This window comes from Amblyomma mixtum, chromosome 5, assembly GCF_055824585.1.
Source record: "Amblyomma mixtum isolate Tamu chromosome 5, ASM5582458v1, whole genome shotgun sequence".
In the NCBI taxonomy this organism is placed as follows: domain Eukaryota; kingdom Metazoa; phylum Arthropoda; class Arachnida; order Ixodida; family Ixodidae; genus Amblyomma; species Amblyomma mixtum.
Window position 1 is genome coordinate 41045523 of NC_143016.1, and position 14381 is coordinate 41059903.

The 14381-nt window shown below is 48.0% G+C and overlaps 1 protein-coding gene across 10 annotated transcripts in view; it reads left to right on the top strand.

Annotated features, from left to right (window-relative positions):
• LOC149341873 (lysosomal alpha-glucosidase-like) overlaps positions 1-13800 on the top strand; it is a 55653-nt gene extending 41853 nt beyond the window's left edge. For 6 of the 10 annotated variants that reach the window (XM_089544122.1, XM_089544126.1, XM_089544123.1 and 3 more), the window contains 10 exons: positions 134-305; positions 1586-1702; positions 3603-3751; positions 5573-5657; positions 6129-6185; positions 6314-6456; positions 10350-10438; positions 10546-10560; positions 10679-10852; positions 11360-13800. In XM_089544122.1, coding sequence (XP_089400248.1) covers positions 134-305; positions 1586-1702; positions 3603-3751; positions 5573-5657; positions 6129-6185; positions 6314-6456; positions 10350-10438; positions 10546-10560; positions 10679-10852; positions 11360-11745 — 1387 coding nt within the window. In that variant the 3' untranslated portion in view covers positions 11746-13800. Of the gene's footprint in view, positions 1-133; positions 306-1585; positions 1703-3602; positions 3752-5572; positions 5658-6128; positions 6187-6313; positions 6457-10349; positions 10439-10545; positions 10596-10678; positions 10853-11359 lie in introns of those variants that run through there. The other 4 variants (XM_089544127.1, XM_089544128.1, XM_089544125.1 and 1 more) reach the window with 3 other exon arrangements.
• The last annotated feature ends 581 nt before the right edge of the window (positions 13801-14381 follow it).

The following is a 14381-nucleotide window of genomic DNA, read 5'->3' on the forward strand; positions in this document are numbered from 1 at the left end:
GTGGCGGCAACTGACAAAGGACAGGGTTAATTGGAGAGACATGGGAGAGGCCTTTGCCCTGAAGTGTGTGTAGTCAGGCTGATGATGATGATTATGATGCACGAATGTTTTCCTTTCTCCTTGTGACGTGCAGTGCCCTGAAAGCGCTGTCCGGTGGCCGGCGCAGCCTAGTCATGTCTCGCTCGACGTTCGTGGGCAGCGGCCGCTTCGTGGGCCACTGGCTGGGCGACAACGCCAGCCGCTGGCCGGACATGGCCCACTCCGTCGTCGCCATGCTCGAGTTCGGCCTATTCGGCATACCGCTGGTGAGGGGCCGACAGGGTCACCTTCTTATTATTAACGTTCTCAGAGGCCTAATGGTTTATTACGCTTTATACGGGCTCCAGGGTTCTTTTGCAGGTACAATTTGCGTTTGACGCTGATGTGCAGCACTTTTTGCATCGTGCGCATAAATGTTGTTCAGTGGATTTCTTCATTGCATTAGTGTGCGCGACTACTAGTTCGCATACGGTGCGGCCCTTGCAGGGCCGGATTTATGGATTACTTTTAGAGGGCGCGGTTGGGGAGGGCTCAATTGAACCATGTATTTCTTCGACTTTTTTCGTCGAACAAATGCCGTTCAGCACGGTTTTTCAATGTAAAATTTCTCCCTCGGGGCGGGGGCCACGCCCCATATCATATATACCCACTACCCTGGGCCCTTGAGTAAACTCCTGCGCTGTGAGTCGACGCTTGCTCCATGTACCACTATATACTACTGTTCGTGGTCCCATATCATCTGCTCAGTTCTAGCTAATACGCATCGTAACCGAAGTGTCCCTCTTTAACAACTTTACCCTGAGGTAAAGTTTATTCCGCGAGTGAAGTTAAAACAAAGTACCGTCAGTCTCATAGGCCATAAGTCTCGCCCTTTCCTGGCTGCACATTTGGGTTGGGGAAAACATGGCGGCGCACGTAGAAGTGAAAGCTACACGCTTTACGACGGATTCGGCCTGCTTCGGTTGCTTTGTTTTGTGCTTAAAAAAAAAATGAAGAATCATGCTTTCACTTCAGTCTCATTTAGACCATACCACTAAGTTTCGGCAACAAACTACACTTGTTTAAAAGACTGCATCTTGATTTCACGCGATGCGAAGCTTATATGACATCTGTGGTACGGTAGCCACGAAAATACTTCGAGATCAACGGGATGTTCTGATAGGGATTTCAAGATCCTGCTTATTGAGGGTGAAATCGCTCCAGCAGATAGGCCGAGGCAGAAATCCTATCTGTACATATCCGTTTGTTTACGCATACGTCCAGAAAAAGAATACTATATCTGCGAAACGGAGTTATCATACTTGATCCCCGCGAACAAGCGCGTGCTGCGAGGTTAAGTGGAATCAAATGCATTCGTTTGCCGCAATTACAGCCATCGACATACCTCTCTGTATGCACAGTGAAGACGATGATGGGGGGATCAATGAGTAACGCAGTGCATTTATAAACCTACCGACTGTTCTCTCCCTCAGGACTAATTAAATGCGATCTCGAGCTTCTTGCACCGTCACGATTACGTAATAAGCCGAACCGCCTTTTCCAACAGGTAGGCGCCGACATCTGTGGGTTCTACGACGATGCCCAAGAAGAGCTCTGCTTGCGCTGGATGCAGCTGGGTGTCTTCTATCCTCTAGTCCGAAACTACAACGCCATTGAAAGCAGTGTAGGTCTTTCTCAGAAATTTGCATTATTTTATTGTATCTTTTCTTAGGACACACTAGAATGGGTTTCTAAATATTTAAACTGTGAGAAACTGTGAAAAGAAAAGCTTGCTCCGCTCTGCACATTTGCGACTGGCTTCAGGTCTGACACCCCTGTCAGTCCGCACTATTCTGTTGTTGTTGTGACTGAGAGAAGGATGAAAAGGAAATTGCACGGGCCTGCCAACTGTCTCCAGCCGAGCCACCACCGCTGCCACGTGCAGATAGAGGAGAGTTAAAAGACAAAAGTAAAGAGCGAAAGAAAAGAAAAGACGCGCGTCGGAGCAACAACCGCATCCGCCGAAGCGGACGCTGCTGAAAAAACAGATAAGCGGCCGAAGCCACTATTCTCAGCAAAGCCCTCATTCCCCTTATACTGACATCCGTGCGTTTTAGAGCGCAGCTCATTGGCACCCGTTTCGCGCCGTCGCCGTTGTCCGTTGTAACCAGCAGTGGACACTGCGAAACCAATGGAGCTTGGAAAGCAGAGGGTAAAATTGGTAAATTGGTTTTTGAGGAAAGGAAATGGGCATATCTGTCTCACACATCTCGGTGGACACCTGAACCAGAGGGAAGGCGCATAACAGGCGCATAACTGCCCTCTTGAAACAGTGGACACCTCAATCGTGCTTTAAGCTATGTGGCGGTAGTGACAGAGGTGCGCTACATGCGTTGGCATTGACAACGTTGTGCCAGAAACGCGGCGCTGAAGCCATAGGCCGTCGGCGTTCGTTGTGTTCATTCGCGTTGGCGTTGACGTTTTACACTCCGATCATTTTAAGGAAAGGAAGTGCGCATAACTGGCTCTCTGGGTCAGCGGACGCCTGAATGGCGCTTATAGGTACGTGGGGTAATGAGAGAGAGATGTGGGCTGCGCAGGCATTGATAACGTTGTGCCAAAAACGCGGCGCTGAAGCCATAGGCCGTCGGCGTTCATTGTGTTCATTGGCATTGGCGTCGAGAACGTTTTACCCTCTGATCATTTTAAGGAAAGGAAGTGCGCATAACTGGCTCCCTGGGTCAATGGACGTCTTAATCGCGCTCACAGGTACGTTGGGTGATAGAGAAATGTGGGCTGCATGCGTCAGCGCTGACAACCTGACAACCAACGTTACTAGAAGAGTTTGTTCTAGTAACGTTGCTGACAACAGTGAGCGAACTCTCGCGATCAACCATCCATTAACTGCCACCTGCCAGGGTGTTAGGGTGAATGGGGACTTTAATGTAGATATAAAGACATACAGGAATTTGTTACCACTTATTCGGGAGAAAATCCCGTTCCTCTCGCTCGTAACGCCTTCCACAGCTGTGACAGCCTCGCGAAACACTTTCGCAGACCTCGCCTTTGAGAACCAGGCATTGGTGCACCAAGTCGAGCATATATCCACCTATTTCTCCCACTACAAAGCTTCCTTCATGACAATCAAGAATTGTTAGTGGAGTGTTTCTTGATGAAGGAATATGTGTGAAAATTAACACGTTGTCTATAATTCTACATACATGTCTTGCTCGAATTCTTTGCCTCAATTTATCGAAAAGCTAAAACAGCTCATGGGCTGCGCTCAAATTTCGCATTAGGAAGTAACGTAATCGTCGGCAATTTTTTTTTATGCCTTCTCAGCCCCATATACCTTTATGTAACACCTGACACCGTTCGTTGCAGTTGGGGAGAGAAAGCAAGACACCATTTGCTATTTTTTTAGAGCTATATAGAAGGATTCTTTCAGCTACACGTTTGGGAGCTACTGCAGTACAGTCGTAAGGCTCGCGCTTTCTAAGTAAAAATACTATGCATTCCTCTCTGCCTGACCCTTCACTGCGGACGCTGAGGCGCAGACTTATTTCATCATTTGTTAAACGCAGGCTCAAGACCCGTCGGCATTCAGCGAGGAGTTTCAAGCCGTGGTGCGCAATGCGCTGAAGCTCCGCTATGAGCTGCTGCCTTTCCTGTACACCCTGTTCCACCACGCCCACACCAAGGGCACCACGGTGGCCAGGCCCCTCTTTCACGTGTGAGGGCGCTTCTCATACGCTACCCCTAGGAAGTTTGCGGTCAACTAGCTAGTCTTTCAAGCCAAGGCTAGGCAGTAAACGGGAGTGGGCCTTTGTCTCCTGAAGGCTAGGGGACCGAAGCGCAAGTGTAATCCCGTGGGAGAATAAAGTCTCGAAGATGATGGGGACGAGGGCAACAAGTTAACAGAAAAGGATAGACTCCTCCTCGCCAGTTGCCTGTCGCAATTTGGTATTGGGCGGCCGGAAAGAAAGGGGCGGTCATGGCATGGCGAAGAGTGTTTTTGCACACAAAATATTGTCCTCCCTCTCTTCGTTTCCTGGCCGGATTATTTGGCGCAGTGGCACAGCACGGTGACAAAAGCCTGTCTCCTACCTAGCCGTGGCTCCAGAGCCACAGAAAGTTGACCGCGAGTACGTCGCCTTCGAAAGGAGCTGAAATGCCGTAGCAGACACCAGCAACAAAAACGCTTGCATGTTCCCCTCAAAGCACTTCTCGAGAACAATAACGTAATGAATCTGCCAGTAGGGTCACTGCATTACTTTAGGGTAAATAAAAACGTAATCTGTCTACAGTAGTACAGCCTCCTTACTCTTTGCGTTCCATATATGTGTTTGCAGCATGATACTGCACATGCTTACAGTTTTTTGTTTGACACAGTCTTATTACGATTATGTCTACTACTGCCTGTCTTACTATTATTGCTGGTCGTGTGAATTGGCCTTTCATTATTTTTTTTAGCCACCTTTTCGGCGTCCACTGTGCTTTTTAAGTCTCCTCTAAAACGCTCCCCGTCAAAATCTTTGATGTGCAGCACTGTGATTTGTATCGTGTTTTGCGCGTTGTATAGCCATGCCATGTTTCCAGAAAAGGGTTACAGCGCCGAAACAGACAAAACACAGAAAGCTAGACGGGACAGGCGAAACTTCCAACTGATTTATTCACCACGAATGCGAATGAATATAAGGCAAACAATCAAGAGGGATAGCAAGAACCACAGATGCGCGGGAGGATTGTACAAAAATTGAAAAAAAGGATTAGGCGAGTCACACAAGTGTCTCACCCCCGTGTATCCAAAAAAGCAGTTTAATTCTTATATATGGCAATTAATGGGGTACTAACACAATCGCTACAGTTGCTTTTGATATAGAAAGCCTTTAACAGTTCACGGGCTGTATGGTCCTTACTTCTGCTTAAAACCTTCGTTTCTTTCAGCCTTGCTGTACACTTAATCTTTCTTCATCGCAGGATTTACAGTGATGGGGAAGATGTGAACCTGTGCCATTTTTAAAATCCCGATTGTGTTCTGCTAATCGGTCGTTAATAAACCGGCCGGTTTGGCCGATGTACTTCTTTCCGCACGTGAGAGGAATCTTGTAGACGACTCCCACGGCACATTTAACAAACGGAGCTTCATGTCTCTTCTTACATTCAGTTTTCTTTGCCTTGTTGGGATCAGTTTTAACGCGCACGGCAGCCAGTTTCTTGGGGGCGGTAAAAACCACAGGTACCTTGTATTTTGTTGCCACATGCTTCAAATTGTGCGCCACCTTATAGGTGCACGGGATGAGAACCGGTCTACTTTTGGCTTTGGTGACCTCATCTCCTTGCCTTCTTTACTACATTCTTTCTTCAGTTTTCTCAACAAAGCTTCTGCTACTTTGCTTACAATCGACGTTGGAAAGCAAGCCTGCTTGTTCCAGCTTCCGAACCTGTTCCAAACCCAGGTTCGGAAGTTGGAACAAGAAGGCTTTCTGCAAATGTTATTTCTGCAAATGTTATTTTTACCTGTTTTTATTTTTTATCTCTGTCTCTCCTGCAGGTTTCCCAATGATACGGAGGCCTATGATATTGACCAGCAGTTCATGTGGGGCGAAGCTCTTTTGATGACTCCCGTTCTCGAACCGGTAACTGCGACATGTTCAGTTTCTGCCCACGTATTGCCCTGACGCTAATATGCTCACCAATAAGCGCCCACAAAAGAATAGCGCGCCTAACGGGACTGTGGCACTCAGGTGCTTAGCGCAAGATTCTTGCGCAGTCCTCTGGCAGCCGTTAGAATTCAAAGAAGAGCAGCTGGTGCGCGTGGTGCGTGGGCGCATCGCCCACGTTCGCAGATCTGCGCGCTGCCAGCAGCTGCCACCCCTAGAACTGAGAATTTTCTGGAGGAAAACGCACAGGCCCCCGCGTTTCAAGCGAGGAACATTCAAGAAATGCAACTGCATAAATCAAAGCATTCTTAAGAGATCACCGTAAACCCGATCGAACAGTCAGTTGCGTTCCACTGGAATTTTTTGCTGCGAATGGGCCGGCAGCCCGTACATTCGTCACAGTACTTTCATTCTCCCATTTTTGGAATAAATATCTTTCTCTTCCAGGGAGTTATGTCCGTGGAGGGCTACTTCCCTGCAGGAGTATGGTACGACTACCACACGGTAAGGAGCTTCGCTCGCGCTTCATTCTCAGCAGTTTAATTTGTGGAAACGACAACTTGCGATGTTTTCTCTGAATATATTGCTTTCAATTTTATTTTTTTTTTTTCGCCTGCGATGGCTGCGCCTAGGGCCGAGAGTTCTCTAACTACGACAGCGGCCGCTGGCTTCCGGTTTATTCACCGATGTTCGACCCAGACCGGCCATGCAACCTGCACGTCCGCGGCGGCTTCATTATCCCCACGCAGGCCTGGGCCAACTCCACCGCCGTCAGGTACACACTGCACTGACAACACTCTATGCCGCCATCGGCGCTTCCCTTATCGATATATTGTACGTCGTAAAAATGACGTAACATTCCCCTCGTTGCGTTACGGTGTAAGCGGGAGAAGACATCTGGCATTTAATTTCCTGTAGCTTCAGCGACAGATTATTTTTTTTTTTGCCTAAACGAAACTCTGGTGGAGTTCTCGGAGTGTAATCCAGTAGTGTACAGTAACCTTTTGCTTGTTGTTTTATTGTCCCCCTCCAGTGTGGTGCCTATTTAATTACTGTTAAAGCTGTAACGGTAATTAAGTAGGCGCTACACTGGAGGGAAACTAGAGATGCTCGTAAATTCAAAGAGAAAGAGAGAGAGAAAAAACTTTATTTTGGAAAGGAATTCGGACCTCCTAGTACCCCTGGGTCCCCACGACCCCAACATACCCAAACATTCATGCCTAAAAGGTCTATGACGCTGGCAGCGCGTCTGGCGACGATCTTCTGCCTTGCCTGATCCGTGGAGCCTAGTGATGTCTCCCAGTTCTCCCATGTTTGGAGTGGCACCGGCCCGCCGGGTGGAGGCGAAGCCGGACCGGCCAGGAGGATATGGGTCAGGTTTGCCTTCTGTGCATTGCACAGAGGGCAGGAAGGTGGGATGGGTCGGTAGTGGGAGAGTAGAGAGGGGGGGGGGGGTATATTTGCCGTTTGGCGCTGAGCATTCGCAATGAGTTCAGCGAAGCGAAGCTACACGTACGCTCCTTTGAGAAACATCCCATGAGGTCCGCCTGTGCGCGGTTTCTAGACCCTCGAACTAAATAATGCCAGGGTTTCCAGAGTACGCGGGCACATAGCTGAGCTCAGTGCTGCAGGAGGAGGGCAGGTTCTGGATCGGTATTTGGTAGGTGGCAGGATGGAATCTGCCCCTAGTATAATTTAGGAGTGCTGTTTTTGAATCACTGCGTATATCGGTAGCAATGATGGAGCTGCCGAGCGCAAGCGCTATAGCTATTTTTTCTGCTTCCTCTGGGTTAGTTCCATGGGGCAATTCTTTTATAATTGAAGGGATATGCGGGGTGTACGCAACCGCTGTGGCTCCGTGCTGGTCGCATGCAGCATCTATCCTTACGGCGTTCCTTTCATCGCCGTATCGTTCATGAAGGGCCGCTGCCCTGGCTTCCCGTCACTCGCGGTTTCGGTCGGGGTGCATGTTACGAGGGAGTGGTCGAATGCGTCGACGAATTTCTTTGGGTAGAGCTTTTAGGGAGTTAGGATTGGCGGGGATGCGAATTTGGGGTTTAGAGATTATATGCCTCCCCGTAGGGATGCTGGGAGACTTCTGGGTCTTCTTGGACTTCTTGGTCTGGGTTGTGCATCACAGCCTCCCATGAATCTGGTGTGCGTGTGTTGTCTTTAAAACGTGGGCATGTCCAGATCATGTGTATCATGGTCGCACATCCGTCACAGTACTTACATCTAGCATTGAATGGCCCTGGATATATTTTGCTATAGATCCATGGGTCTGAAAATACAATGACCTGGAGTTTCCTCCAAGCTGTCTCCTCCTTTTTTACAAAGTTTGCTATCCGCTTGCGGATATTCCGTTGTAGTTAATCTGCAGTACTGCGCGATTTCATGGTAGGTGAGCATCCTATCCTTTTCTGGGGCTGTCAGTTCGTTCGGAAGAGAGCTTGCGCTCGCCCAGCGAATGAGTCTGGACAAGCTCGTGTGCTCCTTCATTCCCTCATAGGGCTTGATGTGCGGGTGTCCAGACCAACAAAATCGGCTGATCTACCCCTTTTCTCGCCTTCAGAATCCTAACCGCTTATGCAGAGACTCTGCCTCTGTTGAAGTTGTGTACAGCGCTCTTCGAGTCACTAATAATCACTTCAATCGCTTTCTTAACTGCCGCATTAGCTATCGCAACCTCCTCTGCCGCGACAATAGAACCGCCCCTGACGGTACAGCACGCTTTTAGGCTCTTGTCTTCAACGGCCACCACCGCCGTGATGGCCTTCCGATGTCGGTACTCGGCTGCGTCCGTATACACCACGTCCGCCCGTGCGCTGTACTTCTTTGGAAGAGTTTCCACTCGATCCCTTCTCCCTTCACGGAGGACCAGATTCATGTTCTTGGGAAGTGGCGGAATCTTGGACTTGTTCGAATTCGCTTGTGAGGCCTACCTTGTCAAGTATACCCCTTCTCGTTTTTGTTGTCAGGTGTCTTTGATGGTGCGCCGTGGAGGCCGCCTCAATGAGTTCGTCGAGTGTGTTTGAGATTCCAAGCTTCATCACTTTTTCTGTGGACGCGCAGGTCGGCAGTCCCAGTGCTTTCTTCGGGCTATTGCACAGGCTGCGGCACAGGTTTTCTATCTTCCCGAGTCTCTTCGGGAGACCTATCATGGCGATGTTGAAAAGGATCGGAGACAACACCGACCCTTGCGGGGTGCCCTTGCTGCCAAGCACGATATCCTTTAAGGCGCTTTCTCTCAGCGTGATGTGTGCCTTTCTCCCGCTGAGGAAATTACGGATGTAACTGTACATTCTTCTTCCCACATTCAATTCTTGCAGATTTTCCAGGATGGCCACATGCCTGACGTTGTAGAAGGCTTTCACCACGTCGAGTCCGGCTATCTCTCTGGTATCCCTCGTCTGTTTGTCCAGAACTTTTATCCTTTAGCTGCAGCATTATGTCGCACGCAGATAGGTGCGCGCGAAAACCAATAATCGCATCGGGATAGAGATCATGATCTTCCATATATTTGTTTAAGCGGGTCTGCACGACGTGCTCCATGAGTTTCCCCACGAACAAAGTGAGCGAGATAGGTCTGAGATTCTCCAGCCTTGTCTTCTTCCCTGGTTTTTGAAGATATCGTTGGGAGTTCTTGTAGGGAATGGCCATCTAGGTTCCTGAGGGTGGAATTTGTTATCCGATCTTCGCCTGGCGTTGTGTGCCGAAGTTTATGAAGTGCTGCTCGGATTTCTTCTATTGCTATGTCCCTGTTCAGCTCAATATTTGGGGGCTTGGCGAATCCGGTAGAGTAGGAGTGCCTGGCGAGGTATGTAGATTCTTAAGTTCGTGTGGGAGTGGTATTTATGGTTGTGTGTTAGTCATTCATAGTAAGCATCATACGAGATTCATAGTATGATGCTTACTTTTAATAAGATCGATTAGATGTTTTAAAAGATTCCATGCTCGGGCGGTACTCAGATTGCCTCTGAGGCCCTCGCATATCTGCTGCCAACTTTGTCGACAAAGTTGTTGCCTGTATGCTTTAATGTGGTTTGCAAGCTGAGGTGTCTTGCTTTGGAGCTTTTTGTTGCGTTCTTGCTGGGCATATCGTTTCTTCTGTTTTGTCTCATCTTTGGACACTGGCACGTACAAGAATTGCGAAATGATCGATACCGAACGTTGACTTCTATACCCTTTCAACTTACTATTTTTTGTTGCAAACAGAATGGCGTGTTTTTGTTTTGAAATATAGAATTAAGTTTATAGAAGCAATTAATGCTGCATACTGAGAGGTTGCAGAGTTTACACAGTAATTTCTTTGTTCTAAATTCGTGTTTTATATGTCTTTCGTAACACCTGACGCTGACCTTTTCCTCACAAACCCTGCCCATGACAGCTTGAGCGCAACCTGAAAGCAAATCCGATAACAGTGGGTTCAATTTACTTTGATACAGATAAAAGATCTCCGATATATCAAGGAACAACCTCTATGCAAAACGAGTTAAACAAAAAACCGAGAAACTGTGTGGCAAGTTCTAAAGAAACCATTTTTCTCGCGTTGATTCAGTCATTTTCATTTATGAGCAGGTAGAAAGAATCTGCGGGATAGCTCGTCATGTTTTGACTGCGGGAACGTTCGATTTTATTTAGCGTAAAATCACTCTTGTAATTTTTTAGCCGCAGGAATCCAATGAAGCTCCTCGTGGCTCTCAATGGCTCCGGCGAAGCTGTGGGTGACCTCTACTGGGATGACGGCGAAACTCAGGGTGAGCCGTTGTTGCGTGCATCTACCAGCATGTGGAGCACACCGCACAATGCTCGCTCGAGCTAATCATTCTTATTTCGTTTTCTTTTCTGCTGCTCGTTTCTACAGACGCGCAGCTCCTGGGTGAATACGTTTACTTGAAGTTCCGTGCGGCCAACGTGAGTCCGTCCTCGGCACTAATGCCCATAGCAATGCAACCTGATGTTTCTCCTCTTCGCATGTGCTTCTGGTGCCCTCGCAGAACACTCTGGAGATCTGCAGCTACCAGTACAAGAAGCTGTTCAACTCGACCTTCGACGAGCTGGCCATCATGTCCGTGCGAGTGCTGGGCATCCGCCGGAGGCCCGCCCGCGTCGAGCTGGACGGCTACTACCACCTCTCACGCAGGCAGTACCGCTGGCACCACAACAACAAGGTACAGAACATAATAGAGCTTATTTCCGTGAATGCGTATTAAAGAAAAGAAGTTGTTCTCTCCCTGCGCCAAAAAAAAAAAAAGAAACTGCTTCAGTTGGCTCGAACAACCCGGTTGGCCCCGTTCCTCCTTCGTCGCATGTTTCTTTCATAAGCACCGATAAAAGAACCAGCCCCGTGACTTGTGAGGACGATCGCCGAGCTCGCTGCTCTTGCTTACTTCAAATAGGCCATTACCAATGTCTTTTAACCACTGAAAATGCCCTTCTGAAACTTGCATTTGTGACTATTTTAGATCTGACGAAGATGTATCTCGGAGTGCTTTTATATCTGCATGCATGAATTTTAAACATATGTACGTACGTAAGCTGCTATTTGTTCAATGCTCTGTAACCATTTCTTGTACAATTTGCTTTTGCCCTTCCTGCTTGGACCAAAAAGGTCTGCAGTATCATGTAAATAAATAAATAAATAAAAAATTTTCTCTACCACCTTTTCCTACTCGCAGGTCATGGACTTGAAGCAGATCCTAATGCCTCTCAGGAAAAACACTACAGTGCGATGGTTTATGTCGTGACCCAAAGCTCTCCGCAACACGCGACGACCGCGTCCGTTAGCGAAGAAGTGGCCCGAGACGAGGCCTCGGCCGGAGTGGACGGCCCGCTGCTGCGAGGTGCGCTGACGACTCCTCTGGCGGCACCGAGGAGTGCCACGATTGTTTCTAAGTCAGACTTGCCAACTTCAAGTGCAGTGAGAAGACTCCCCGTGCAGGTGGTTAATGTTAACCACTGCTGCGAGACAGTGCGGTTCTTGTGTATACGATATAGAACTGAGGCTCTAGAACCAGGACCCTCTAGAACCATGACCGGCCACAGGAGTGCCCGTGCGACTTGAACAACTGAGCTTTCGAGCAGGGATGTCGCATGCTAGGAGGACCTTATTCCGGATTTTCCTGCATGTTCTGGGCGATTTGCCAAGCATTGAGGTGTCCCTTACCAGTTCTTGTCATTGTATCAAGATTTGCCATGCTTGGCTCGGCCCGCTGGCGGCCCGCTTATATCGTAACGAAGGATATATATTTTTTGTTACGCATCGATCTTACAGGAGCGCCTTCTTGTGTATGTTTAAGCTTACGTGCAGTAGGTTGATGTATTCATATTATACAGTACAGAAGGTCGAGGAATAGAGACATGAATAGCGGAAGCTAGGACAAGCCAGGGAAGCTAACATAACTATTTCTTGTTAGCTACCCTGTACTATATTAAAAAAGGGGGGGAGCTCTCGCAGTGTTTTTTTCGCTTTATGAGGTCTTAATTGAGCATGGCAAGCTATCACGGTTGCCGCGCAATTTTTCGCGCGTGTCAGAAGATGCGTTATGGTGCCGACGAGAGCTTAATCCATCACGCGGTGACTGCCGGCGAACGGCTTAACAGACCTCTGGTGTTCTCCTGCTTTCCAGGTGATCTGCTCCGAAACGTACTTTCAGAGCACCTGAGTGCCAAGAACCTGAGTGTAGGCAAACAAAGTGAAGCCTGTCAAGCTTAAGGGTGACGTTCATTTCATTTTTAAATTTTTCCCAGAAAGGTTCCGGTAGGCTTACAGGCAAAAAGCTGTTCCAGGCAGCTTGACAGGGCTCGTAAAAACAGCAGTAAGAGACTGTTTGATAAGTCATTGTCATCAGCTTATACGATTCGTCTAGCCGGCCCTGTTTAGGAAGCAACGATTCGTGAAACGCATGGCAAAAATGAAGTTTAGTGCAGAGAAATGGCTACGTCACAGCTAGAGATTGCTGTAGTGCACTTAAGTGAAGCGCATATCTGTTGATATCGACGTCCTTATAAACGCTGACGGCCAGTGTACACTTGCACATTTGCTTCCCTATTCTGCTGATGAGAGTGAATTATCGAAGAAGGTATTAAGAGTAGAATTATCTGAAAAATTGTTTCATCTCAGGCACAAAATTCTCTGTTAAGTTGATCGCAGTACTATGTGATGGATAGCATATGGGCCCAACGTCGTATATGAACGCAATTTTTTCGCATATCGTAAAAATTCAGCATAACAATCAATACACCCACAGATCCCTTCTTGGGACGTTGTAGTTTTGATATTTATTGCCAGAAACGCACCCCATTGGTTTTCTGTGGCAGTCATAACTGCTCCGTGTGAGCGGAGGACAAACTTTAAAAGCAAGGTTTTGCGACGCATCGTAAGATTGAATCATTCCCACCAGTAAGTTCATATATCCCACAGTGGCTTCCCAATTATTGCCAAAAACGCACAGCACTGGTTTTCTGTGGCAGTTCTAACTACAACAGGACAAAGTTCAAAAGCAAGTTATTGCTACGTACCGGAAGGTTAGGCCGGTCCCATCGATGTGTTCATAACAATGTATTGCAATATCTCACAACGGCCTCATAGTTAAAAGCGATGTCCAAGAAAGCTGGATTCGGTTGCCTTTGATGAATGTACAATGCGTTACCAGCACTAAAGGCAGACCAGAAGCGTCGAGAAAGTTTACTCTTCCAAGAAATGAAAGAATAAACATGGCGTAAAAATTTTTACCCATCAAAAGTAACGGGCGACAAAATTTGCTCCGCAGAATTCCAGTCCTCCGCAGAAATCACAAGTACGCTATCTACGCGCACGACGTCTAAAAAAAAAATTACCGACGATTACGTTACTTCCTAATGCGAAATTTGAGCGCAGCAAATAAGCTGTTTCACCTTTTCGATAGATTGAGGCAAAGAAATCGAGCAACACATGTATGCGCTATCACAGAATTTTTTTTTTATTTTTCACACGTATTCGCAATTTCGGCTCGGGCGGTGCACATATACAGATCCGCCGCCACCGATCTGGCTCTCTGATTGCCACCGCACAGGGGTTGCATTGGAGGAGGAGCGAAGAAAGGAATTAAGTTCGAGCCGGCGCTTTGACAACCGGAGACTCGCAGGAAGAGGGGGGAGGGGGGCGGCGTGTACACCCAGCGGCAAACGATGGGGGCAGAAGCGCGCGCAGCAAGCGGACAACACGATAAAGGGAGGAGGGAAGAGATAGCAGCGACTGACTGATGCCGCTGACGCCGATAGCGCTGGGGGGATGAAAGGGGGGCGGAGCTGGTTACGAGGCCGACGACAACGCCGACGCCGACGCCGACGCCGACGCCGACGCGAAACCCAGGAACGAACGCCAAAGAGCTGCGCTCTAAAACGATTTCTATAACGCCCTATTCCTGAAGCGTACAATTTTTCGATATGGAAACCTCTGAATCGCGTACCGCAGCTTCCGATTAAGTGCCCTGCAATGCCATTGATGTGAAGATAATTGTCGACTCGCCCTTTCGCCGTATTAATCACTAATTCAAGAGACATAATTGGCGATTTTGAAGTTTCTTCAGTACTGTCCTAGGAAGCATGTTATACACCTATTATGGGCATTATAGTTCTTGCTGTCTTGTGCAGAATGTCCTTTTCTGAGACGCTGTTGTATTTGTTTATGTTAGCTCCTCATTCAAAGGTGCGGAATAT